The sequence below is a fragment of the Mytilus trossulus genome, chromosome 2 (assembly GCF_036588685.1).
Source record: "Mytilus trossulus isolate FHL-02 chromosome 2, PNRI_Mtr1.1.1.hap1, whole genome shotgun sequence".
Taxonomy (NCBI): Eukaryota; Metazoa; Mollusca; class Bivalvia; order Mytilida; family Mytilidae; genus Mytilus; species Mytilus trossulus.
Window position 1 is genome coordinate 51363984 of NC_086374.1, and position 27974 is coordinate 51391957.

General features: G+C 31.8%; 1 protein-coding gene across 1 annotated transcript in view; it reads left to right on the forward strand.

The window, feature by feature from the left end:
• Positions 1–27974, forward strand: part of LOC134707527 (cubilin-like) — a 122341-nt gene that overhangs the window by 58112 nt on the left and 36255 nt on the right. The window contains exons 22-37 of the mRNA XM_063567369.1: positions 400–581; positions 1600–1765; positions 2278–2503; positions 9627–9757; positions 10745–10931; positions 11580–11740; positions 12606–12787; positions 14003–14156; positions 14543–14724; positions 15932–16091; positions 16538–16719; positions 18167–18335; positions 19376–19554; positions 22367–22529; positions 24583–24696; positions 25152–25391. Coding sequence (XP_063423439.1) covers positions 400–581; positions 1600–1765; positions 2278–2503; positions 9627–9757; positions 10745–10931; positions 11580–11740; positions 12606–12787; positions 14003–14156; positions 14543–14724; positions 15932–16091; positions 16538–16719; positions 18167–18335; positions 19376–19554; positions 22367–22529; positions 24583–24696; positions 25152–25391 — 2778 coding nt within the window. The remainder of the gene's footprint in view (positions 1–399; positions 582–1599; positions 1766–2277; positions 2504–9626; positions 9758–10744; positions 10932–11579; positions 11741–12605; positions 12788–14002; positions 14157–14542; positions 14725–15931; positions 16092–16537; positions 16720–18166; positions 18336–19375; positions 19555–22366; positions 22530–24582; positions 24697–25151; positions 25392–27974) is intronic.

Sequence of the window (27974 nt, forward strand, 5' to 3'; positions counted from 1 at the left end):
CAAGTATTGATAACAGTCCCCAAATTGGGTTGTTTTCTCAAAAAAAAATTCTGTGGAAATAATATTGTTTCAAAGACAAATTTAGGAAGTACAAAATACTATATTTATACAGCATATCACACAAATATTTCCAACTTTGTATGGTTTTAGAGGAGATGTGGCTCAAGGAAATCAGTCTCTTCTTTTGAAAATAAGCATATTAAATCCCTTCTAAGTGGGCTAAAAAAGGTGAAACATAATAAATAGAAAAATCACCAAAAATAAGTTGTTTTTTCAAAATTTGTTTAGATTGAAAGCAAAAGTAAATATGAAGCGACTCATCACAGTTGAACTGATTTTGAATTTTGAACAAATCTTTGAATGTGGAATAATTTCTATTTATTCACTACATACTTGTAGGTTGTGGAGGAACATTTACAACTGAGGAAGGGACCATTCAGTCGCCATACTTCCCAGATGCCTATCCTGGCAACAAAGAATGTATCTTTATCATTAGTTTACCTGCTGGCAGTAGGATCACCTTGACCTTCAGTTCTTTTGATGTTGAAGACTCATCAGATTGTAGCTACGATTATGTAGAGGTAATATTTAATAAACTTTTACAAGTATCGCTCATTATAATTGATAAGATTATTTCTGTTTTTTCCTGATATGAAAGGCCAGGCTAATGGACTTTTCAAATTTCATGGAATTTGTCAACGATGTTTGCATTAATTGATGTAATACAATTTCTGAAATTAAGACAGGTCAGCTTGCAAAAATTTTAATAGCCTGACTAAGAGAAACTCGTTTGGAGGAAAACCTTGCACAAAACATTTCTGTCAGACATAAAACTGTTATTCTTGTTCTCATTTATTGTTTTGCTTGCATGAAATGTGTTATCAAGTTATGGTACTGGAAAATTCTGGCAGTCTGAATGAGAAAGTAGTGTATATGTGTTGCAGAATTAATTACTCATACAAATTTCAACATTAAGCAATTAAACATTCAAAGACTGTATGCGTTAACTTTGAAGATGTGTATCCTAGATTTTTATGCCCCATTTATGGACATTATGTTTTCTGTTCTGTTCTGTTCTGTCTGTCCGTTTGTTTTTGAGCCTGTGTGTTTGTTCACTCGTCCATTCAATTGTTTTTCCGTCTGTCCTGCTTTAGGTTAAAGTTTTTGGTCAAGGTAGTTTTTGATGAAGTTGAAGTTCTATTAACTTGGAACTTAGTACACTTGTTCTTTATGGTTTGATCTTTCTAATTTATATGCCTTATTAGAGTTTTGACCCCAATTTCACGGTCCACTGAACATAGAAAATGATAGTGTGATTAAGGCATCCGTGTGCTATGAACATATTTTTGTTTAAAAGTATTTTTATCAGTTTAATTATAGTATAAAAATGAATTATACATTTGAGCTTAGTCAAGATGGTTTATAAAACATTCACCATAATTAATTAAACTTGTAGTGCCAGGTTTGGTTTTTCCATTGTATTATATTTACATTAGGGTGGTCTGTAAAGAGATGCAACTCTAACAAGATGACATATCAAGCTAGTTTTGAATATTCAATAAAGAAAGCATTAAAAAATTATTATTGAAAATATTTCAGATTCGTGATGGAACAAGTGCTGATTCAGCAGTTCTCAATAAGTTTTGTGGAAGTCAGGTTCCAGACCCTGTAACAACAACACAGAACAGCATGTGGGTAAAGTTTGTCTCTGATGGTTCTGTCCATAATACAGGATTCCAAGCGACATATGCTGCCAGCAGTGCAGGTATTCCAACTGTAAAAATGATATTAGTTTTTCCATTGACAATTAGGTTTAAAATATGTATTCTCAATGTGAAGGTAAATAATAATATTAAACTTTTAATTAAAAATTATGTACTGTCAATCTGGTTGTGTTGGATATCATCTTACCAATTACAATGAATAGTGTTTTAGGTACAAATAAAGGGAGATAGAGATGTGGGGTGAACATCAGTGAGATTAAATTCCTGAAAACGTAAGACAAGAGGACAACATCTCGCACAACATACACTTCAATTTTAACATAGAATCAGGTGGATTTTAATGATTTCTTGACAAGAATATATGTTACATATTAATATATGTTACATATTATGTAACATATTTCTTGTTTTCCAATACATAAAAGATTATGCATACCATAAGATCAGTTAAAAAAATCGAAAATACCATTGTATTCAAACACATAGGTACTTGTAAGGGAAAGAACACTAACAAAAATTACCACTTTTTGCAAAACATTTTTTCTTCTTTCAGCCTGTGGTGGTGTACTGACAGAGGATACAGATAGTTTTACAAGTCCAGGTCATCCTAACACTTATCCACATGGAGTTAACTGTACATGGCAGATACGAGTCAGTCCTGGTCACGTCATACGTCTGACATTTAACACTTTCAGCATTGAAGATAATTCTGGCTGCCGTTTTGATTATGTACAGGTTTTTGACAATGCAACAGCGACTCCTGGCAGTGGTTTGGGAAGGTATTGTTTATTTCACATACATATTCTTGTAATATCGAAAGTCATCCTTGATTGTGTTATATTATAATAAAATTATTAAATATTCGAAAGAAACCATCAGATATAAATTCAGGAATTCGATATACCAGATAAAAGATAACCCAAATCCATTGAAATCACTTGTAATATTTCCAATGACTCCAGATTACCTTCGTTATACAAATGAACATAAATTGTAAGACAAAATAAATAATAATCATAATAAAAAACAACAAATAGTAAGTTTGACTTTTGGCAATTTTTTGTCATGGATTTATTAGGACAGTTCAACTATATATCAACCGGCCTATGAATTTGCATTCATCGACAATGTCTCATTAATGTCCAAGATAAAAACATAGAAGGGCAACCATCATATGTTTTCTCCAAATGGCAACTGGGCTACCAGACGCAAACTGTAATAAATTCAGCCAAATGCTAGCAAACTTGTTTGTAAGCATCGCCAAACAAAATTTATCAATCCATGACAAAAAATTAACTTTAACACACAAAACAAATTAAAAATTTAGGTTTTGAACAAACATATTAATCAAACAGAGTTTAACAACTAAACATTAGTTCATCGAAGTATATCAACTATACTAGACATTAGTTCAACGAAGTATATCAACTATACTATACAACAGTTCAACGAAGTATATCAACTATACTATACAACAGTTCAACGAAGTATATCAACTATACTATACAACAGTTCAACGAAGTATATCAACTATACTATACACCTTTTCAACAAAGAATATCAACTTTACTATACAACAGATCAACGAAATAATCAACTTTACTATACAACAGTCCAATGAAGAATATCAACTTAACTATACAACAGATCAACGAAGTAATCAACTTTATTTTACAACAGATCAACGAAGTAATCAACTTTTCTATACAACAGATCCACGAAGTAATCAACTTTACTATACAACAGAACAACGAAGTAATCAACTTTACTATACAACAGATCAACGAAGTAATCAACTTTACTAAACAACAGATCGACAAAGTAATCAACTTTATTTTACAACAGATCAACGAAGTAATCAACTTTTCTATACAACAGATCCACGAAGTAATCAACTTTACTATACAACAGAACAACGAAGTAATCAACTTTACTATACAACAGATCAACGAAGTAATCAACTTTACTAAACAACAGATCGACAAAGTAATCAACTTTACTATACAACAGAACAACGAAGTAATCAACTTTACTATACAACAGATCAAAGAAGAATATCAACTATACTATACAACAGTCCAATGAAGAATATCAACTAAACTATACAACAGATCAACGAAGTAATCAACTTTATTTTACAACAGATCAACAAAGTAATCAACTTTACTATACAACAGAACCACGAAGTAATCAACTTTACTATACAACAGAACAACGAAGTAATCAACTTTACTATACAACAGATCAACGAAGTAATCAAATTTACTAAACAACAGATCGACGAAATAATCAACTTTACTATACAACAGAACAACGAAGTAATCAATTTTACTATACAACAGATCAAAGAAGAATATCAACTATACTATACAATAGTTCAATGAAGAATATCAACTAAACTATACAACAGATCAACGAAGTTATCAACTTTATCATACAACAGATCAACGAAGTAATCAACTTTACTATACAACAGATCAACGAAGTAATCAACTTTACTATACAACAAAACAAAGAAGTAATCAACCATACTATACCACAGATCAACGAAGTAAAAAACTTTACTATACAAAAGATCAACGAAGTAAAAAACTTTACTATACAAAAGATCAACGAAGTAATCAACTTCACTATACAACAGTACAAATATAAACAACTTGCACAACAAAAATAAGATTTCCAAACTTTGTATTTACAACTAACAACAAAACTGTTGTATATTCAACAGAGCTGTTCAACTTGATGCATGCGTTTAACAAATGAAATAAATTATTCAACTGACATACAACTTCATGTGTCCAAGCACGATGGCTTGCAACTTTAAATAGGTTAAAATTCATTTGGATATAAAAATCTGCTTGGATCTTAATAAACAACTCTAATGCTGACTGAATAGCATTAATAAAAATGTCACTGCCAATATATGACAGATTCGCCATGATCAGCGAAAAGAGTTGGGTGGATATCATCAAAATCAGTATGTTTAATAGCCTTGACCCCAACTTTGTGTAGGTAAGATCTAACCCCCTTTGTTTAAAACAGTCTGAAACTGAAATCTTGTCAATGATTTCCCGTTTATATGACAAAAATGAGGACCATCATATCCAGGTCTTATTTGCAAAAAGGCTTTCAAACTTTGTAGAGGACAAATCTCATTTGATTCATTTTTATTTATTTTTAATAACTAAAGTAGTGGATCTCCCTTTTTGATCAATTTTGAAAAAAAAATATCGTAATAAACAGCTAATTTAAGATGGTCAATATAAAAAGTTATCAAAAGTACCAGGATTATAATTTTATACGCCAGACGCAACATCCCGCCTATGTAAAACATGCTCTTGCATAACATTCGTTGTAATGGCAAATTCACTCACACGTAAAAATGCAGCAAGCTAAGTTAAATGCTGTTTGAAACAATATTGTTTCATAATAAGAGCACACGTGCATCAAAGCCACATTTAATCTAATCAATATCAATAGTCAAAGGTGCCCGAAGATCTTAAAAATTGTAAAGTCTATCACAACCACCCAAAAGTTTCTGAATGATAAAAGATTTAGTTAAATCTTCATTCCCTTGAATTTTCAATTTGTAACTTATTCCAGATATATATGATCTAAATGTAACGATGAATGATTTAGTGACAAAAAACCAATGTAACCAATAATTTGTCTGATACTTGGTGGCCAACTAAGGGGAATAGAATATTCCATCCTGAACATATTGAACGAATGCAATGCATTTTTATTAACATTTCTGGTACTTTGAGAAATTGAATAATTCAACAATTTTGAAGCTTCTATAACAAAAGATCTAAGAACTCATGTTGAATAGTTTGTGGCGTCCGGTCGGCATTGCGCGTTACTTCTCTGAACTTCATCTGTCCACGAGATAAAGCATCAGCAATAAAATTGTTTTTGTAAAAATATGCAACGCTTTATAAATTAAAAATTAAATAATAATGTCCACAAAACTATTTTTCTTAACAAAAAACATAACCCTGTCATTTTTTGAAGATTTTGATTTTAAAATTGTAACAACAGCCATATTATCACAATGAAAAATTATATTCTTATTCGGAAACCTTTATTTCCATAAAAAGATGGCCAAAGCAATAGGTATAATTTCCAATTAAGTAATGTCACTTAATAAAACTTTGCCCCAATTATGGCCATTGTAAAATTGCCCATGGTCCATTTAAATAAGCTGCACAAACCAGTGAATGACCACCTGCACTGTCAGTATACAAATGTAAATCTGCATTTGAAACCCAATTCAACTCTTGGATATATGTTTACCCATTAAATTCTTTATAAACATATTGCCACATATGCAAATCATCTCGTATTCCTTTGGTCAATCTTATAAAATGATGAGATATTTTAACATTTTTAAAAGAGCCATATAGATGCCTCATATTTGCCCTTCTGGAGGGAAGAGCCCTTGCACAAAAAGCCAATGAACCTGTTAAAGACGCACTTCTTTCAGAGTAACTTTTCTTTTGCTATAGGAACATCCAAGTTTGACCAAAATTTTGAAAATGCAGCATAAGACAGAGACAGTCATCTATATGAGCTTCTCCAACAAATATAAAATCATCAAGATAATGATTCAAATTTCAGAATGCGTTTTATTTTTAACTGACCAATGCAAAAGGTTGAACATTTTTCAAATGTAGCACAACTAATAGAACATCCCATGGGCATTATTTTTTTTTTTGGATATAGTAAAGACCATTTAGTTTCAGATGCCTAGTAAATCAAAATCACCAGGATAACATTTAAGTAAAGGAAATGCCGATTTAAATTTCATTTTTGCCATTAAAGCCGAATTCTTCATTTTTTTTTTTTTACAATTTTGACTGCATTGACAAATGATGAATAAGTGATGTTGATAAACTGAGTATCAATAAAATCATTGATACTTTCATTTGAAAGTAAGACAAATAAGTTATCAATCTAAGTCCACCAGTTTTCTTAGGAACTAAACCAATAGGAGAGCACTGAAGATTTGAAATAGGTTTATGTTTGAATGGGCCTGCAATTCGACCTAATGATATCTCATTATTCCACTTCTTTTGATCTTCAAAAGGGTTTTTCAAAACAGACAACAAATTTCTATATTCACAATTCACATGAACGTGTAGACCTAATGAATTTTAAAACCATATTTAAATCCATTCAAAAGTTCAACAGCGCTTTGCTTATCATGATAAAGTTCCAGAAACTTAGAGAGTTCATTTACATTAACCGGAGATGTTCATAGGGCCCAAATATTAAACTGGTCTGGATGTAGTTCTGAAAAATTATAAATTATCTTTGCTTGAAACCTCCTTTTTTTGTTTTGTCTATTAGCAGAGTTGTTAACAAAACGTGAAATGTTATTTCTCTTAAACCTAGATGGACCAGTATTACATTCATAGTCCATAAAGCAACGACAGCGTAAAGCAGGATGATTAAAACCACATTTGAGACATGCATGCCTGTATTGGCAACTGCGTTTATTGGAAAACCCTTTAAAATTAAAATCACATCATTTATATCCAACATTAGCCTGCTGTTGTTTTTGAGAATTGTTAGTTAAAATACGCAACAACAAAAAATAAATAAAAATCTATGGATGACCATTTTTTAGTATGATCCCTTGATATAACTCAAACGAAATTATTGGTCTTAAGAATACCATTTTTCGACAGGATGATCAGCCGCTGCACCGCTTATGATTGACATATATGAGAAAAGTTCACTTGCTTTTCCCGGATACCTTTCAATAAGGACCTGGACATAAGCAATACAACCATCAGTCCAATCCTCAACATAATTAACAGTATGGTCTTTCTTAACTTTGTTTTGTATAACCAGCATACCGTCATTAATTCCAATGGTGTTTTCATTTTGTTTGACTGCTGAAATTGTTTTGATGCATAAGGGACAAATCAATATATTCAATGCCAAATTTTTTCCTTAAGCTTTTGAGTTATCAATATAACAACCTCATTAAAACCAGGCAACATAGAGGTTCATCAAAAACTTCAATAACCTCACCTAAGGCAGCTAATTCAGGTTCAATCTCTTGAATTCTACATCTGGTTGCAAGGCAACTAGTTGAGGTTCAACCCTCCGTCGGCTTACTACAGGGGCATCTTCATCAACATCAACTTTGGGACGCCTTTTCTCATTCCTGAATGGTGGTTGAAGTTGTTCCCTGGGAGTCATTCTAAGACGAAGTCTCTAACCGTGTCCTGCCGACGACGCCTGCCTCTACCTCTTGGCATTGTTATAAACTATTATAATTATTAAAACAGATTAGCTACATACATCAAGTCTTGAAATCCCATTCATCTTTCAAAATATAAATTCAACTTCTTATTCTATCATTCAAGTTAGATAAATAAAATACCACATATAACCCACTACGTTGTCTTAAATAAAATTAATATACATTTGAATGCATTAAACAACTGAAGCTGGTAACAAAACACAATTAAAACAAGTGCAATGTTCCTTCAAACCAAATATAACGTCGATATAAACGATAAGTTAAATTACCAAGCTTATTAAATTATCCGCAAATAAAATAAAAAAAACTTATAAAAGATGTACGTGTAACAAATTAAACATTAGCGGGCATGTAAATGTTAAAACGGCTTACACTACAAACATGTAATTACCTGTTTAAAGAATATCGCTCATACATTACAATCAAAACAAATATATCACCTATATTAAAGCATTAAAGCATTTTAAATTTAATGCTATTCAATGATTAATATATGTGTGCACAAATGTAACTATTAAATAATAGTCTAATCAGTATAAATGCTATCCAAGTAAGCGATACATTGAATTAAGAATCAAACTTTTTGCAAGAACAACTTTCAAATAAAATAGAATTATTCTTTATAAATTACAGAAATAAAATCATTCGGAAAATTGAACTGCAACAACTATATCTATTTATCACTAAAACATATGAACTTATCTTATGTCTGAATCAGCCTATCCTTTTTGTGTTCCTTCAGTTGAAATCACGCAATGAACAAATCACGAAAAGCATGCAATTTTATACCAAATAAAAGCGGGAAAACCGCTTACGAAATTATGTAGGTAAATAAAAGACGCTCAAGTCCTTCAAAATTAAAGAAAAGATAACTCTAGTTTAGCAGACGATTATAAATCTTAATTTATTAAATTGCTTTAATGCTTAATGATTAAATTTTAACAGTATTTGTTTAAATCGGCTTAACTCTGAGCATATCATAGTATTGAAATTTGTTGTTTGAGGAATATCTAGAAAATTCTGTGTGAAATGGCTGCTGAAAATATAATACCTGAAATGGCAAGTGACCATTAGAGTTGTCAGACAAATTGGTTTAATTTGCATTAAAATAAATAGTAAATATGGATGAGACTGCAACCTTATGACACCAGGAATCCAAAACAGACATCTATAGGTAAACATAGGGTATTCATCAAAAGACAGGCACCATAACTCTATGACAAGCTCTGAATGGGTTTAATTGAAAGCTAGTTTAATTGTTTGACTTGTTTTTGCAAATACTTGTATTTGAATTGAAAGACATTATTTAAGTAGTATTTTTTGTTGACAAACTACTATATGAGATACCATATCTGTGTCTTACTAAAAATAGATTTACATCATTTTGTGGTCTCTTGATTCCTATTGTAAAGGGATCCTAATAAATCCAACACGCTGATTCTTTATTGTTCTGAACAAGAAAAGACAAGATGATAATGACTTAGTGGATAAAATTATGCAAATTTTAATGTCAAAATATGTGAGATTAATATATAGAATGTAGTAAAAATTACCTGGTATTTCCATAAAGAATTCATTTGTAGCAGTTGAATAAAAATAAAAAAGATCCATTATTTTCGTTTCAGAAAATGTGGCTCTACAATCCCACCAGTGTTGACATCCTCAGACAATGTAATGACCGTGGTGTTTGCGTCTGATAACAGTATAGCACATGAAGGATTCTCAGCCTCTTATGTTGCTCTTAATGCTTCAACATGTACGTAAATGTAGGATATGATTAATAAGGGAATATATAGCTGTTATATATTGACTCATTATTTTTGCCTCATCACATCGACCAAAAAATGGGTTTTAGTTGCACCAGTGGCACCCATGATGTATTCAATAAACAGAAACTATAAATCAGGATAATTGATCAGCAATAGAAAATCTATAGAAATATATACATCAAGAGAAGAATGTAATTCATTTATAAAACTTTTTAACTGATTGGAAAAAAACACGTTTTATCATGAATAATTTTAACCCGCTAAACATTTATCCTATTATTGTGTCTGACTGCTATCTTTGTATATTTCAGTATGTGGAAACCCTTTTACAGATCATACAGGACTAAATAATATTCCCAATTACCTAAGCTACTACCCCCATAACAGGAAGTGTGTCTGATTAATATATTTGTATATTTCAGTATGTGGAAACCCTTTTACAGATCCTAATGGACTAAATACTATTCCCAATTACCTAAGCAACTACCCCCATAACAGGGAGTGTGTCTGATTAATATCTTTGTATATTTCAGTATGTGGAAACCCTTTTACAGATCCTAATGGACTAAATACTATTCCCAATTACCTAAGCAACTACCCCCATAACAGGGAGTGTGTCTGATTAATATCTTTGTATATTTCAGTATGTGGAAACCCTTTACAGATCCTAAAGGACTAAATACTATTCCCAATTACCCGAGCAACTACCCCCATAACAGGGAGTGTGTCTGATTAATATCTTTGTATATTTCAGTATGTGGTAACCCTTTACAGATCCTAAAGAACTTAATACTATTCCCAATTACCTAAGCAACTACCCCCATAACAGGGAGTGTGTCTGATTAATATCTTTGTATATTTCAGTATGTGGTAACCCTTTACAGATCCTAAAGGACTTAATACTATTCCCAATTACCTATTCAACTACCCCCATAACAGGGAGTGTGTATGACTAATATCTTTGTATATTTCAGTATGTGGTAACCCTTTGACAGATCGTACAGGACTTATTTCCAGTCCTAATTACCCTAACAACTACCCCCACAACAGGGAGTGTGTATGGACAATTACAGCTAATGATGGGAACCAGATTTTACTAAATGTTACAGATTTTGAATTGGAAACACATGACTCGTGTACTTTTGACTTTTTAGAAATCAGGTATGATTATAAATTTAGAGATGGGTTGTTTTACACAATGAATACTCGTCACATCAATTTAGGTGACAAAATTATAGTTATATATATAAATATATAATAAAAAATCATGATAGATGATAATTGTAATAGTCTTATAAAAAGACAATTGTTAAAAACTTTTCAGCCTTCTTACATTACATTCAATCATATGCTTTTGTTTGTCATCTGAATTCGAAATATGCATTCTTTTTCAATGGCAATTGTGACATCACAATGCATTCTTAATAGCACTAAAAACCAGTGAGACAATGATAAATATAGATAATGACGAATAAAAATAAACTGTAAATTCAGAAATTATTACAAAAAATGTGACAGGTTAATAATCACAAGATTTTAAAAGCGCATTTTGAAAAAAATTATAAATTGAACAGAATTTTTCTCCATATCACAAAAATTATAATTGCATTTTAGTCTAAAATGACAAATTCGCAATAATAAATGCATGCAATAATTTCTGAATTTACAGTAATGTCACCAGTGGAGGTACAGTATAACAAATACCAAATATCTGTTTAATTTTGTTTTTAAAGCTTATTATTTTTTAAATGAAGTGCATGCATTCAGCTTTGTTACTCTTTAAGAATGTTTTTGCTTATCAAATTTCAGAAATGGAGGATACCAGACTTCACCTTTACTTGGAACATACTGTGGTACAACGATTGATCCAATAATACGTTCCCATAGCAACCAAATGTACATCAAATTTAAGTCTGACTACTCACGATCTGCAAAAGGATTCCAGATATATTATGATTCAACAGCCTCTGGTAATCATGTACAAATAATTCATATTTATGAGAAGGAGGGATTTCAAACAACAATCTTCAATGGAAGAAGCTAACCAACTATTAGTTTGATGCAAAAATACTGTTCACAATGAAAATGTCTTGGTTATTATATCTCTACAGATTGGAAACAAATGTCATTTCTGGGTAACATGTATCATGTCAAACTGCCCTAAGCAAAATTCTTTTCATCAGTTAGAAATATGCTTAAAATGATCAAATTATGTCCACAGAATATGTTACAATATTTGGTGAAGAGTATCAAAGGAGATGTACCTGTGTCATATTTAAAACTGAGAAATTTTCAGTAATTCTGTCAAAAAGGTTTGAACTTACACAGCCAAAAGGGTGAACTACATATTTTGTAAAACCCCATTAAGTTTATAACTTGTAAAAGTCATTGCTAAAATCTAACATGTTGATTACTGTAAATTCAGAAATTATTGCGTGCATTTATTATTGCGATTTTGTCATTTTAAACTTAAATGCGATTTTAATTTTTACGATTTTGAGAAAAGTCGTGCTTAATTCAGTTAAAATATTACAAAATGCAAGTTTAAATTATTGCATTTATAACTCTGTTGCATTATTCGCAATAATAAAAACCTAGCAATAATTTCTGAATTTACAGTATATCAATGCAAAAAAGTTATTATAAAGTTTTCTATCCTCACAGATTCACATGGAAACCCCATCTTAAATACATAAGAGTAAACATACAGCCATTTTTTGTCAAAATATAGTCTTTTAACTCCAAATGATCAGGAGTTTCCCCCTCTATTAATTCCTTAATACCCGTCTGTCTATGCAAGACTGGCAATTAACCCTGTGTTGTCTTTATCTGAAGGTTGTGGAGCTGATTTGACTACACCAACTGGTAGTTTTGTTTCTCCTAACTATCCAGCACCATACAGTCACAATGCTGAATGTTTTTGGACTGTAACTGTCTCCAGAGGGAGTACTATAACATTGGTCTTTGTGGACTTTGACCTGGAAAATCATCACAGATGTACATATGATTATGTAAAGGTATGACATATATAGAAATATTATGTATGATTATGTAAAGGTGTGCCATAAAAAAATATTGTGTATGATTATGTAAAGGTATGACATATAGAAATATTATGTATGATTATGTTAAGGTGTGCCATATAGAAATATTATAAAATAGAGAATGGAAATTGGGAATGTGTCAAAGAAACAACAGCCCAACCATAGAAAAAAAAAATAAAAAAAATAGCAGAAGGTCACCAACAGGTCTTCAATGTAGCAAAAAATTCCTGCACCCAGAGGCGTCCTTCAGATGGCCCCTAAACAAATATATACTAGTTCAGTGATAATGAAAGCCATACTAATTTCCAAATTGTACACAAGAAACTAAAAGTAAAATAATACAAGACTTACAAAGGCCAGAGGCTCCTGACTTGGGACAGGCGCAAAAATGCGGCGGGGTTAAACATGTTTGTGAGATCTCAACCCTCCCCCTATACCTCTAGCCAATGTAGAAAAGTAAACGCATAACAATACACACATTAAAATTCAGTTCAAGAGAAATATGTATGATTATGTAAAGGTATTCCATATAGAAATATTATGTATGATTATGTAAAGGTGTGCCATATAGAAATATTATGTATGATTATGTAAAGGTGTGCCATATAGAAATATTATGTATGATTATGTAAAGGTGTGCCATATAGAAATATTATGTATGATTATGTAAAGGTGTGCCATATAGAAATATTATGTATGATTATGTAAAGGTGTGCCATATAGAAATATTATGTATGATTATGTAAAGGTGTGCCATATAGAAATATTATGTATGATTATGTAAAGGTGTGCCATATAGAAATATTATGTATGATTATGTAAAGGTATGCCATATAGAAATATTATGAACATGTATCCAAATAAGGCATTCATTAAAGGACACATGTGGTAAACATCAATTAGACAGCAACTTACCAACACAATAAAAAAAAGTATCTACACATAAAACGTGTTTGTTTAGAACAGACAAACATCTGTAACACCTGTCAAGCTTTAAATTGACAAGAATCTTTACTTTGTAAGCATATTCAACAATGATTACAAAACCTGCTGTTGATGCCAAATCTTCCCCAGTGGTTTAAAAAAAATAATAGCATAAAAAGCAGAAGAATCATTTTCAATCATATCATATTAAAACTGAAGTAAAGATTATGAATAATTTGTTTTGATCTTATTCAAACGATTTAGGTTCGAGAGAATGGACCACAAGGACAGCAGCTAGCTCATTATTGTGGTTCACAGCCACCAGAACCTGTGACCTCCAACACTAACAAAATATGGATAAAATACAGGACAGACAACTCCGTATCAGGAAGGGGATTTCATGCTACATACTTTTCTAGTAAGTGTTGTGTATAGGATGAAGAAAATAAAAGGTTACTGTCGATTAATTATTATTATAATAGATTTTGTTGGTTAAGGTAAATCACAAAATTGAATGCTCAATAAAATACAAAATAAGACAAATACATGGAATCATATATCCTTGAAAATACCATTTTTCCTCAATCCAACTACCTTTGTGTCCACTGAAATAAATGAATATCAACAGTATTTGTATGTTTTTGTGGTGAAATATTGTTTGCCATGTTTCATGAAAATTTATCAGTGTGCATTGTTCATAGCTAAATATAAGGAATGTCAAATGACAAAATTGAGATCTGATAGGTTCTACAGCACAAACAGGAGTTCTTGAAAGCCGTCTTTAAAATTAATTCTGTATTTCAGATTGTAATGTGAGACTGACATCATGGAGTGGTGTGATAGAGAGCCCTAATTTCCCTAATGCCTACTATCACAACAGGAACTGTACCTGGACTATAGAGACCACTATGGGGAATACTATAAATGCTTCATTCTCACACTTTGACATAGAATCACATTCTAGTTGTCAGTATGACTATTTACAGGTATTTGTGGAATTATAGATAGTTTAATCATATACTCATTTATATTCACAGTACAAAATCTGCACCCGGGGCGAACCCGGGTTAACTAACTCAAATTAATTACCAAAATTCACACTTGATAAAATTTAACACGGTTTGGGATTTTCCCTCTCAACAAAAATAAAAACGTAGGGCACCAAAATTGTAACCCACATCTGCATACCCTCTGTACATATTTTTTTTACCCATTACAGATGCATTATTTTAAAGTCTGAAATATTTACCCCCCATGGTCGCTTTTGAAAAGTTCAATCACAATCAACCGCTTTTTTTTTTTTTTTTAAATAACGTCACTTTATCCAAATTGCACCCATTTTTCGCCCTAAAAAGCAATATAGGTTTTCATCTTTTGTCATTGTGCAGGTTTCTCAACATAAATTAAAATACACTTATATCCCTCTTTTTGTCGTTAATTTTTTATTGATTATTCAATTCATGACCCAGTATAAATGGTAACTGGACGTCTGTCAAAATATGATGTCTTTCAAAATATGACGTCACGTAATAGTTACATCACATTGATGACTTATTTAAGCAAACGTCATATATATGTCACTATAGAAACAACCTCACTTTAACTTCACTTTGCGTTCACACTTAGAAGTGAAGAAGTTAATCTGAGTTCGCCCCACATTAACTCCACCTCAAATAAGGGGTAGTTTTAATCCGGGTTCGCCCTTGTGTTCACACTACCCTAATTTAACCCAGATTAACTAATTCGAGTTTAACCCGGTTTTCAAAGGCATAGTGTGAAGGGGTATTAGTGTTTAATGCTATATTTAAGATATAAGTGTAATGTATTTTCTATTTTTTTGCCTAAATAATATTGAAGTTCACATAGGGTAAAGATTGATGTTCTTTGTAGAAGCAGTGAAAACCATCTGTTCTCTTTCTCCTTTCACTGTTCAAAACAATGGACTCTTATCTTAAAAGAACTGTTAAACACTAATCAATCAATCTTGGTTGATGTATCAATGATAATCTAAGTCTTATATTGTTTATGTCAGATAGTTTGTTCAAATAACCATCCTAATCCATTGACATACAACATGTCAATGTTTTATCTTATTGCTGTCAAAAGAGTGTAGAGAAAACATCCAAATATATTGAAAATTCTTATTATTTAGCTCCTAAGAAAGCTATAATTGTAGACTTTCTTGCATTGCAGATACGTGACGGTGAAAACATGGAAGCTAATGAGATTGGTCAATATTGTGGCAGTAGCTTGCCACCAACTATTGCCTCAACTGGAAATACACTGTGGCTCAACTTTATGTCAGATTATTCTGTGGCTGGGAATGGATTTAGATTGGAATACATTACAAATGGTTTGTATATTTCTTATAATTTATAAAGATATATACTTAATCCTTTGCACCTTTAAGCTTTTTGTGACAATTTTTAAAAGTTCTGTCATTTGCCCTTTACTTGACAATGCAATGGAGTCGGATTGCCTTATATACTCAATCTGAACAATCTTTGTTAATTCATTTTAATACAAAACTCACACTGAATTTGATATCAAACTAAATGGAACGGATAGTTTCAAAATAATTTAGGAGCAAACTTGAAATTTTACATATATGAGAAACTACAAAAGAAGCAATTTGTTCAAACATAACTTTTATTACATATTTTGTGAACATCATGTATTTGTTATACTGTTAACTCATTGATCACAATTTTTGGCAATAATTTTTCTCATTTGAGAAATTTAACAGTGAATCATAGTTTGAAACAAGATGCATTGTAAGCTTTAATTACTTTTTTATAGGCTGTGGTGGATATTTAATATCAACAACTGGAAGTTTTACAAGTCCTAACTACCCAAATCCTTATCCACATCGACGAGAGTGTGTTTGGTTGATATCTCTACCTACAGGCAATGCTATTGAACTGACTATAGTTGACTTTGACCTTGAAACCCATTCTTCATGTCAATATGATGTTTTAGAGGTAAGACCTTGACCTTGAAACCAATTCTTTATGTCAATATGATGTTTTAGGGGTAAGACCTTGACCTTGAAACCACTTAATGTCAATATGATGTTTTTGAGGTTTGACCTTGAAACCACTTAATGTCAATATGATGGTTTTGAGGTTTGACCTTGAAACCACTTAATGTCAATATGATGTTTTAGAGGTAAGACCTTGACCTTGAAACCAATTCTTAATGTCATTATGATGTTTAAGAGGTAAGACCTTGACCTTGAAACCAATTCTTAATGTCAATATGATGTTTTAAAGGTAATACTTTGACCTTGAAACCAATTCTTCATGTCAATATGACTTTTTAGAGGTAAGACCTTGACCTTGAAACAAATTCTTCATGTCAATAAGATGTTTTAGAGGTTTGACCTTGAAACCACTTAATGTCAATATGATGTTTTAGAGGTAAGACCTTGACCTTGAAACCAATTCTTCATGTCAATTTTCTGTTTTAGAGGTAAAACCTTGACCTTTAAACCAATTCTTCATGTCAATATGATGTTTTAAAGGTAAGACCTTGACCTTAATACCAATTCTTTATGTCAATAAGAAGTTTTAGAGGTTTTACCTTGAAACCACTTCTTAATGTCAATATGATGTTTTAAAGGTAAGACCTTGACCTTGAAACCAATTTTTCATGTCAATATGATGTTTTAAAGGTAATACCTTGACCTTGAAACAAATTCTTCATGTCAATATGACTTTTTAGAGGAAGACCTTGACCTTGAAACCAATTATTTATGTCAATAAGATGTTTTAGAGGTTTGACCTTGAAACCACTTCTTAACGTCAATATGATGTTTTAGAGGTAATACCTTGACCTTGAAACCAATTCTTCATGTCATGTCAATATGATGTTTTAGAGGTAAGACCTTGACCTTGAAACCAATTCTTCATGTCAATATGATATTTTAAAGGTAAGACCTTGACCTTGAAACCCATTCTTCATGTCAATTTGAGATTTTAAAGGTAAGACCTTGACCTTGAAACCCATTCTTCATGTCAATATGATGTTTTAGAGGTAACTGGTCACACAAAGTAATGCTGGTTATTTTGAGGAAGTTTAAGATAAAATAAGAAGTGGAGACAAATCAGTTGACAAACAATCCTGTTTGTTAATTTGAACATAGTCTGAAAACAAAAAGTTGCAACAAAAATCATACTTTTTTTACTCCATAGTTGCACAACATTCCCTTAATTTATGTGATTTGATGGAAAGGATTTTTTGTTACATTTTTCAAAAAAGTTTTTCAAGTTTGAGATGTCAAGTTATTCATGTGATAAAATTTGTTATTTGATACATTGCAACTGATTTTGATTTATTCATATAACTTCCAAATTCTTATGTTTTTTTATTTAAATGTTTGTTGCTAAATGTTAACAGTGAAAATTAATTAACACAAACATATTTAAGGTGTATGAAGGATCAGACACATCAGGACCCCAGCTGACTAAGATTTGTCACAAACAGAAGAAACCACAGCTGCTGACATCTAGTGGCAATATAATGTATGTTAGGTTTGCCAGTGATAGTTCTGTCAGTGGTAATGGATTCAGAGTAACATACAGAGGCATTACAGGAGGTATGTGGCCAGTTTAACATGTACAATTCTTTAAAATAATATATATACACTTGATTTATAAGTATTTGTTATCAAGTTTTGTGGATTGTGTGGATAAAAGGGAACCTCAAAGGAGTAGGGGCATTAAGCCCTAGTTTTGGCCCAAGAAAATGAAATGTTTGATAACTATTTCAAATTGCCACATAATGTTTAGAAATGCATAGGGTCAAGAAATATAAATGAAAAACATTAAGTTTTTTATCAGATTACGTCATAATATGTACTGTTTTCACAAAAACGACAAAAGATACAGAATTTATGCAGTTTTCAGACTTTATTTCCGTTGTGGAAACATCCTGCGCAGCCGATAAACAACAAAATAATTTATCAAAAGCTTTATTATAACTATTGGCATTATCTCACCAAATATAAAGTTGTTTCTTGGGTTTCGCACATACTTTTTCAGTCTAAAATATACTTCAATTTGATGAAAAAACAAGTAAAATCACGAAATTTAACAAAATATGGAAATGAGGTTATGATTTGTTGCCATGGAAACTTGTTTGATGTCAAATTTGTTTTGTTTTTCTTAGTACCCTATACTTTAGACAAGTTTTCAGTAATTTAAGAATATGTATGAGTACTTTAAAATTTGCAGTAATTTTTGGGCCAAATAAGGGCCTTATTGCCCCTACTCCTTTAAATGTAAAACAAAGTACACATTTTCTTTAGGCTTTTGTGCAGACTTGGCAAAACCAAGCAATCAGGAAGAACAATTATTTCTTAAAACATCTTTCAAATTTTATAGGTATTTAGTGTGTGTATCTGTATGTATGTCTCATCACACATTTAAGTTTGATTTTGTGAGAAAATACAAACTAGAGTTATTCATATTTGAAAGCAAATTTTGGCTGTTCCATTAGAATTTGAAAAGTCAAATTCTGCTTCTATTTAATCATCTTCTTGGTACATAAAGAATGATCAGACTCAATCTTAACTTTTGTAATGAGATGGATGCTAGAAGAGAAACCTTAGTACATTTTTACTTTTTTCACACTTAGGTTGTGGTGGCAACTTTAGTACACCTACTGGTACCCTGTTGTCTAAGAACTACCCAGACAATTACCCACATAACACAGAGTGTGAATGGTTAATAACAGTACAGGAAGGTCAGACAGTTGTTATAACCTTTGAAGACTTTGATGTAGAAGGTGGAAGCTGTATATATGATTATGTTGCTGTAAGTATTTGTTTGTATTATTGATGTACATGCCTACAGGTCCAGCATAGTTATAGCTTGTCAAGTCAGTCTCATGCATACCTGCCAACTTTCACGATTTAGGCGTGTACTACACGATTTTGACCCTTTGTCACGATTGCACGATCGTGTTCCTGAAAAACCCTCTAAAACACGATTTGGTGAAAATCTACACGAAAAATGTTGTTGTTCCCGATTTTGAACTGTGTCCAATGGAGGAAAATCGTGTTCAGCCAATCAAATTGTGTGTTTCTCAAGATCAAATTAATCAGCCAATCAAAAATGTTTTCTCTCAAGATTGTTTTAACATGCTAGATATTGAACTTGTGGTGTATTTCTCTGTTTGTTTGTCAGAAAATTTAGTAAAAACGTGAACATAGCAGATGATTTTTCAACTGCAAGGAGGTTCTTACACAGAATAAGAATAAAAGTATGGCTGGTTGACAAACTTCAATGATGCAGTACTACCATGAATAATAAATATAATAAATAGTAGTTTATTCACTAATTTATTGACATTACATGTACACTTGCTGTAACATAATTTTATTTATGTATTCAATCATTTAAAGTATAATGTACTATTCATAATTTTTCACATGGAACCCCCCCCCCCCCCCCCCACATCAACATGAGGAATCCCTTAAATGAGGAACTACCCTTAGTCAGGGAGTAAAAAATAAAATAGAAAAATGTAGATTTATTAACTTAAAAATGGGAAATTCTGACATTGTATTTGGAACAGCTTTTCTAAATGAAGAGTCCTATTATTTTGAATAATAAAAAAGATATAAGGCCAAGAACATATCAAATTATTGGACATGTGTTGACCATATAATACCAGATATATCATAAGATGTACTAGTTCTTTGGGAAAAGTTTCTTCAAATAATATGAATGTGTGCTCATTTGTACTTAAAAAGTGGTTTTTAATGTACTAACATTGAGGGGGATCCCTATGTGTTGTTCCCAACCTGATAAAGGTCCTTCTTTATGTATAATTTTAAATTGGAAAAGTCAACAACTATTTAGTATCCTTACACATGAAAATAATTCCTGGTCTTACAGCTACATGTTCATATTTTCTGCTGATATAATAACTAGAATCATGCAAATAAACTTAAGAAAAAGGGATGTAAGCTCATCTTACAAATATGACACTTTTTCTAGACTACAAAACAGCATGCGCAAAATAGTAGTCGCAAAGAATTTTAACCTTTGAAATTGTTGTCGCGCGCTAAAACCCCCATGGGCATTTTCAAAAGTTGGCAGGTATGGTCTCATGTGATATATATATTCCTTATGGTACTTTTATATTGACGTCTCAAAGACTATCACAAAAACCACTTAGGTTGTTTACCGGTAAATCAATATATATATGTTTATTCATAACACATAATTATTATATATAAAATAAATGAAATATTTAAGATTCAGAAACAAGCCAAGTTGCTTAAACTAAGTTGTCTCCTTGAAAATTGCTTATTTAATTGAATTTTCATTTTTGGAAGAGCTCTCTCTTTCTCTGTATGAATTTTTAATAAACCAGTACAAACTTCTGAGAACCAGTGCACATACCTGTCAACCTGTGGCAATGAAAATGCAGGTCACGACCTTCATTGAAGAATCCAATCTCAGGTCATAACGTTAGCGTACAAACTTTTTTGAGCGGAATTTCAGTATTTATGGTGCATTTTCTTATAATGTATATCAAAGATACCACAACATCAATGCATGTTCACTTTGTTAAGTCATTTAAATCCTATTAATTATTATTTCATTGCACTTTTAAAGATTTTTACGAATTTGTGTAACACAGTCTAGTGTTCTTTACTTTTTGTCATCATCAAATACAATTTATTTTTCAAATGTAATTTTAAAATGTTTGAGACTAACTGGCTATGTAGTCTTAAAAAATACCATCAACCAGTTGAATGGAAATTATACTTTGATAGAATATAGTAATACAGTTAAAAGAAGTATAAATGTAAAAAATGATTTTCAATTTTTTTTTAAATTGTATAAAGGTATAAAAATAATGGAAAGTTATTTCTAAATATGTATTTGAATTTTATATTTTCATGATTTAATCTTTTTCACCCATAAAACGTAAATATTTAAAAGGAATAATTTTGAATGGTGACAAATAAGGGGAAGTAACTCTCTAGTTGAAATATGTTTTGTAAACCAAACAAACAATTATTTACGACCTAAAGCTAAGGTAATTGGTGTTAATTATAAGTGTGTTTGACACCAAAGCTGTCAAGTGAAGACATGCACTTAATGGGTCACTTCATTTGAGTTTACATAGCTAGATAAACTTCTTGTTCATGGAAGAATTACAAATTTGCCGGTATTTCAAAGGAATATGACTTATGAAATCAATCTCAAGGCTTAGAAATATGGGTGAAATCGGGTCATTTTCGGAATTCCAGGTTTATTTCAATGACCCGGCGGGTGTCCCGGGTGATCCTTCAGAATTGTGAAAATCTTGGGTCACACCCGCATAATACGGGTCAGTTGACAGGTATGAGTGCATTCTTGTTTGCAGTTAAAGGTGTGTTCAAATTTTCAGCACAAGGACAGGAAATAACTATCACTTTATATAAACTGATGACAAAATAGATATTAAAATGCTGGAAATGTCAGAATCTGATATGGGGCTATGAATTAGGTGTTTTATTCCTTCTCCATTTCTTATTTTGCAGTGTATTGTTTTACCCCATTTGTTATATATTTAACCTATTTATTATATATATTATAGACTGCTGAATTCCCTCGTTCTATATTGTAGGGATATGATGGACGAAATAGGAACTCTACAGAAATATTTAGGCATTGTGGCACAGCTGTTCCCAGTCCAAATGTATTTACGTCTACAGGGAACCAGATGTTTGTCAGAATGAGAACAGATGGATCTGTTTCTGCCAGAGGATTTAAAGCTACCTACTCAACAGGTTCAATATTTGATACTTATTTGTTGTCAAAGAATTTTTACAGAACATATATATTTAAACCTCTATATACAACTCTTCTATATATTTTCTCTGTAATACAGATGTGCATACACTATTACAGGCTTTCACTAAAATGTTGTGCACATATTCTTCTTAGTAACATAAGTTTAAAACTCACAAGCCTCTTTAGAACTATCACTTTTAACCCTTTCACTGATAGCTGCCAAGACAGAATCTACCCTAAGACAATGGCTTCCCTGGCTACTATTACTCAAGTGGGAGATCTTCATAATAAATGTCAATAAAACTTGTCTGTAGTTATTTGTGTCTTTATTTCATCATTTTCATTCACTTACACCATGTTCACATCTGTTCATGTTTTGGTTTTATTTTTCTCTTTATAAAATATTTAAATTTCTGCTTTATCTAGATGAAATTCTTAAAATTCTGCTCTTTGACCCAAAATCATAATTTTTAAACCAAAATGGCAAAATTTTGAAAAAATTTAATGAGGCTGTACAAATTCCTTACACTGAACAGTGTCTATTCCAAGTGTTTTGTACATAAAACGACATTTTATGTCAAAAAAGGGCACTAGTTAGGCTTTAATTCTTCCGTATTATTTCAAAAAAAATGTTTTATTATTTTAAATTCTCGTAAATTCTGTAAATTTCCTCTGATTTCGACACGATTTTCAACATACAAATGCACCATGTTTACACTTTCATGCCGTATTCAACAAAGAAAGATAACTTGTGTTTACACTGTTTTTAGCAGGAAATATAAAAGAGGTATTCCGATCCCGGTACAACAGGACTCATCATTAGCTGTCTGAAGCGTGAATCCCGGTAAACCAAGACTTTCAGCGAAAGGGTTAATACCCCATACTTATCTGTTAAAAAATAGAAGATGTCAATTATAAACAGTTAATTATTAAAGAAAGTCAAGTCAACACTGTGATGAAAATAAAACAAACAGCAATAACCACAAATCTACACAGAAACCAATTGAGCTACACAGTCAAAACTCAGGTACTCCGGATGTACAGCAGTTCCAGGAATGACAAATCATTGTTTACTGCTGTTATATCTATTCACAGAATATAACTATGAAACAAACATTTAAAATTCAATCCCTCAAAGGGCTTCTTTTTAGCTCACCTGGCCTACAAAGCCAAGTGAGCTTTTCTCATCACTTTGTGTCCGGCGTCCGTCGTCGTCGTTGTCCGGCGTCCGTCATCGTTAACTTTTAAAAACATCTTCTCTTCTGATACTACTGGGCCAAATTAAAACAAACTTGGCCACAATCATCATTGAGGTATCTAGTTTAAAAAAATATGTGTGTCCGGTGATCTGGCCAACCAACCAAGATGGCCACCATGTCTAAAATTAGAACATTTTGGCTTATAACTCAAAAACCAAAGCATTTAGAGGAAATCTGACGGGGTTAAATTATTAATCAGGTCGAGATCTATCTGTCCTGAAATTTTCAGATGAATCGGATGTCCCATTGTTGGGTTGCTGCCCCTGAATTGTTAATTTTAAGTAAATTTTGCCGGTTTTTGTTATTATAGATAGAGATAAACTGTAAAGAGCCATAATGTTCAGTAAAATAAGATCTACAAATAAATCATCATGACCAAAATTGTCAATTGACCCCTTAAGGAGTTATTGCCCTTTATAGTAAATTTTAAACATTTTTCAAAATTTTTGTAAATTTTTAGAAAATATTTTCCACTGTACATGTGTAATTACTGGACCAAGTTCATTATAGGTGGATATAATTGTAGCAACAAGAATGTTCAGTAAAATAAGATCTACATATACATCACCATCACCAAAACACTATTTTGTAATGAATTTATCTGTGTCCATTGTTTAATATGCACATAGACCAAGGTGAGCGACACTGGCTCTTGAGAGCCTCTAGTTGTTGAAAGTTATGGCACAGCTTGCTTTATAGGAAGAAAGTGGACTATTAGCTAATAAATTTGCTTGTTTTTGTGTTTAAATGGCAGTATTTTATTTTAATCTCTACATTTTTTATATTAAAGGATGTGGAGGATTATTGAGTGCTGAAGAAGACGGAGAAATTGTTTCACCTAACTATCCAAATAGTTATAGGATGCTGAGCAATTGCACATGGATCATAAGAGGACTTCATTCCAGTTAGTTCACAGATTTTAATTTTTTTAAACCATAAAATGAATGTTACACTTTATACATTTACTGTTTACAATATGCTTTACTGGAATTTACTTCAAGCAGGAACTTATACCCAATATTAAAAGCAAAAATGTATACTACCTTAACACATAAAAGCTTTATGACCAAAACTGACTAAAAAGAAAAGTAAAATCAATCTTGAATAGACCATCTTTGTTTGAGGGATGTGGAACCACAGTTTCTTAATAAATTCCAAATTTATGACTGGAAAATTGAAGAGTGCTAACCAAGTGCTATAAAATAAATACTTATAGAATGCCTTATCTATGTATTATACATTGGTATTCCCAGTATGATTAAATGATCAGTACTTACATTATTTCAAATCGTAATAATGATGTGTAAAATATTTTCAAATAGATTCTGTAAGTACTGTTTTTCTTCGTGACCTTTTCAGATGATCGTGTCACCTTGACCTTTACTCACATGGATTTAGAGCTTTACAATACCTGTAACCATGACTACGTAACAGTTTATGATGGAGATGATGTGAACGGTACTGTGGTAGGAACATATTGTGGCAGCACTGTTCCAGCATCTATCACGTCACAAGGGTCAGCCATGACAGTCCAGTTTACATCAGATGCATCAGTTCAAAAGTCTGGTTTCCGAGCGCTGTATACTAAATCTGTGTCTAGTAAGTATTACTAATTATGCCTCACCAAACTAGTTTGCGGAGGGTATAATTTTTTTGACCTGTCTGTCAGTCTGTCAGTCCTGTTCTTGTTATCACAACTGCTTTGAAACCACACAACAGCATACTTGCCAACCTCTGACAATAAAAAATCATGACATGACATGACATGACATGTCAAAAAGCGTGTGAAAACGTGTGAAGTAGATGCAGACTTTTTAATATGAATGTGGTAATGTTATTTATTTCACATAATAAAAAAGTGTTGTTAAAAAAGAACAATATATATTCTTCTGTAAACTTTTATTGTATCCTACAGTGGTCTGTTGTGTTGCTTTTAAAGCAACACCACTAGCTATATATAGGCACATAGTCATATTGAAAACAACTGCCATTTTCAAGTTTAGTTAAATTTATTTGATACATTTTAACAGCACACAACACAAATGTAACATTGTCAAGTTCTGATCAGAATTCAGTGTGAATTTCTTTATAATTGAAAGTGCTCTCTCTCAGTAAGAATTGATATTTGGCTCAACCCAATTAGCTTTATCAAGCTTTGGAAGAATGTCATAATGTTTTGTTATTTTGACAATGTAAAATTTCATTTATTATCTCTGCCATTGCTATTGCCTGGTCAAAACTGGTAAGTTTATCAGAAGATAGCTGGCACTATGAGAGCTGTTCCAACAGATCTGCGATATTTTCATCCCATGGCCCATGGAAATCTTTTGGCTAAATTTGAAACTGAAATTGAAAAAGAAAAACTTGATTTCCATTTAATAAACATGTTGAATGCTTATTCAAAATAGCTAAATTGCATTTCCCCTCTCATGTGTATTGTTTATATCATTGCAACATAGAATGCACAATTCGTCACTCGATCATTTAAACTTGAACTCCAAAATATGATTTATAAATCTTGAATCTTGGTACTTACACATTGTTTTGGCTCAACAATCAGCGGTTTAGACGACAGTACAGACTCTGAAAGCGACCTATTTCTGTGTGCATTTCTCCAGTGAAGTGAATTTGAAAGAAAGTCACAAAATCGTAAAAACTAATCACAAACTACTTACCTTTTGCTGTTCGTTCATATAGAAAAACAAACAATGGCAGCCAAACAATTACTTTGAAATTTTCTGTATTTATCGCTGAATAAAAAAAATACAGAGAATAGCGATATCACTAACTACCAAAAAATGAAAAGAAAAGAACGAAAAAGCATGTAATTGCGTGTAAAGTGGTGAAAAGTGTGTACACGCCATGTGACAAAATCCACGCATGTAAATCGTTGAAAAAGCCTGTATTACACGCGAATATCATGTCACATGGCAAGTATGCACAACAGAATTTCATTAAACTTTGTAGATGTGCATATCCCAGGAAATTATGATTATTTTTTTTTCTAGGAGTAAAGCCCCTTTGAACTTATTTGCCTCAATATACTACTGCAACAGTTTGTCATAAAAAGTCCTCTGAAACCTCACAAAAAAGTAAAAGCACAAAAATACTGAACTCCGAGGAAAATTCAAAAAGGAACAGAATTTCATGAAACTTTTTGATAATAAGGACAAGCTATGTAGATGTGCATATCAACAGGAAATTATAATTCAATTTTTTTTTTCTTAGAGTTATTTGATTTGTCCAGTGACAATGTTGGGGAGTGGTATGTGAGCGCGCCCACAAAGGTTCTTTAATTTACAGTGTTAAATAAAATGTTTATATGTACCTAGGTGTTTAGGAATGCACATAATCAGAAAATGCAAGAGCTGTAAGTAAAATCAACACAGAACAAGCATTTTTTTGCATCTAATACACTTTATTGCAATTTGTCTGCCCTTTCTGGATATCACAGAGGTTCCATAAATATTTTACGTCACAACAGAAATTTACTGAAATTTACAATGGAAAAGGGATTGTTTTTTTACATCAAAAATTTTACTGTCACAGATTTTCCCAATAACAATAAGGTGTATTGTTTAAGACGAAAATGTCTCAGAGTTAACCTTTCTAAGTATAGATAGCTATAGTATAATCAGTTTAACAATTCTCTGTTTTAGGTTGTGGTGTCAACTTTACATCAGAACAAGGTAGTTTAACTAGTCCAGGATATCCTAATGTTTAACTATTCTCTGTTTTAGGTTGTGGTGTCAACTTTACATCAGAACACGGTAGTTTTACCAGTCCAGGATATCCTAATGTTTAACTATTCTCTGTTTTAGGTTGTGGTGCCAACTTCACAGCAGAACATGGTAGTTTTACTAGTCCAGGATATCCTAATGTTTAACTATTCTCTGTTTTAGGTTATGGTGTCAACTTCACAGCAGAACATGGTAGTTTTACTAGTCCAGGATATCCTAATGTTTAACTATTCTCTGTTTTAGGTTATGGTGTCAACTTCACAGCAGAACATGGTAGTTTTACTAGTCCAGGATATCCTAATGTTTAACTATTCTCTGTTTTAGGTTATGGTGTCAACTTTACATCAGAACAAGGTAGTTTTACTAGTTCAGGATATCCTAATGTTTAACTATTCTCTATTTTAGGTTGTGGTGCCAACTTCACAGCAGAACATGGTAGTTT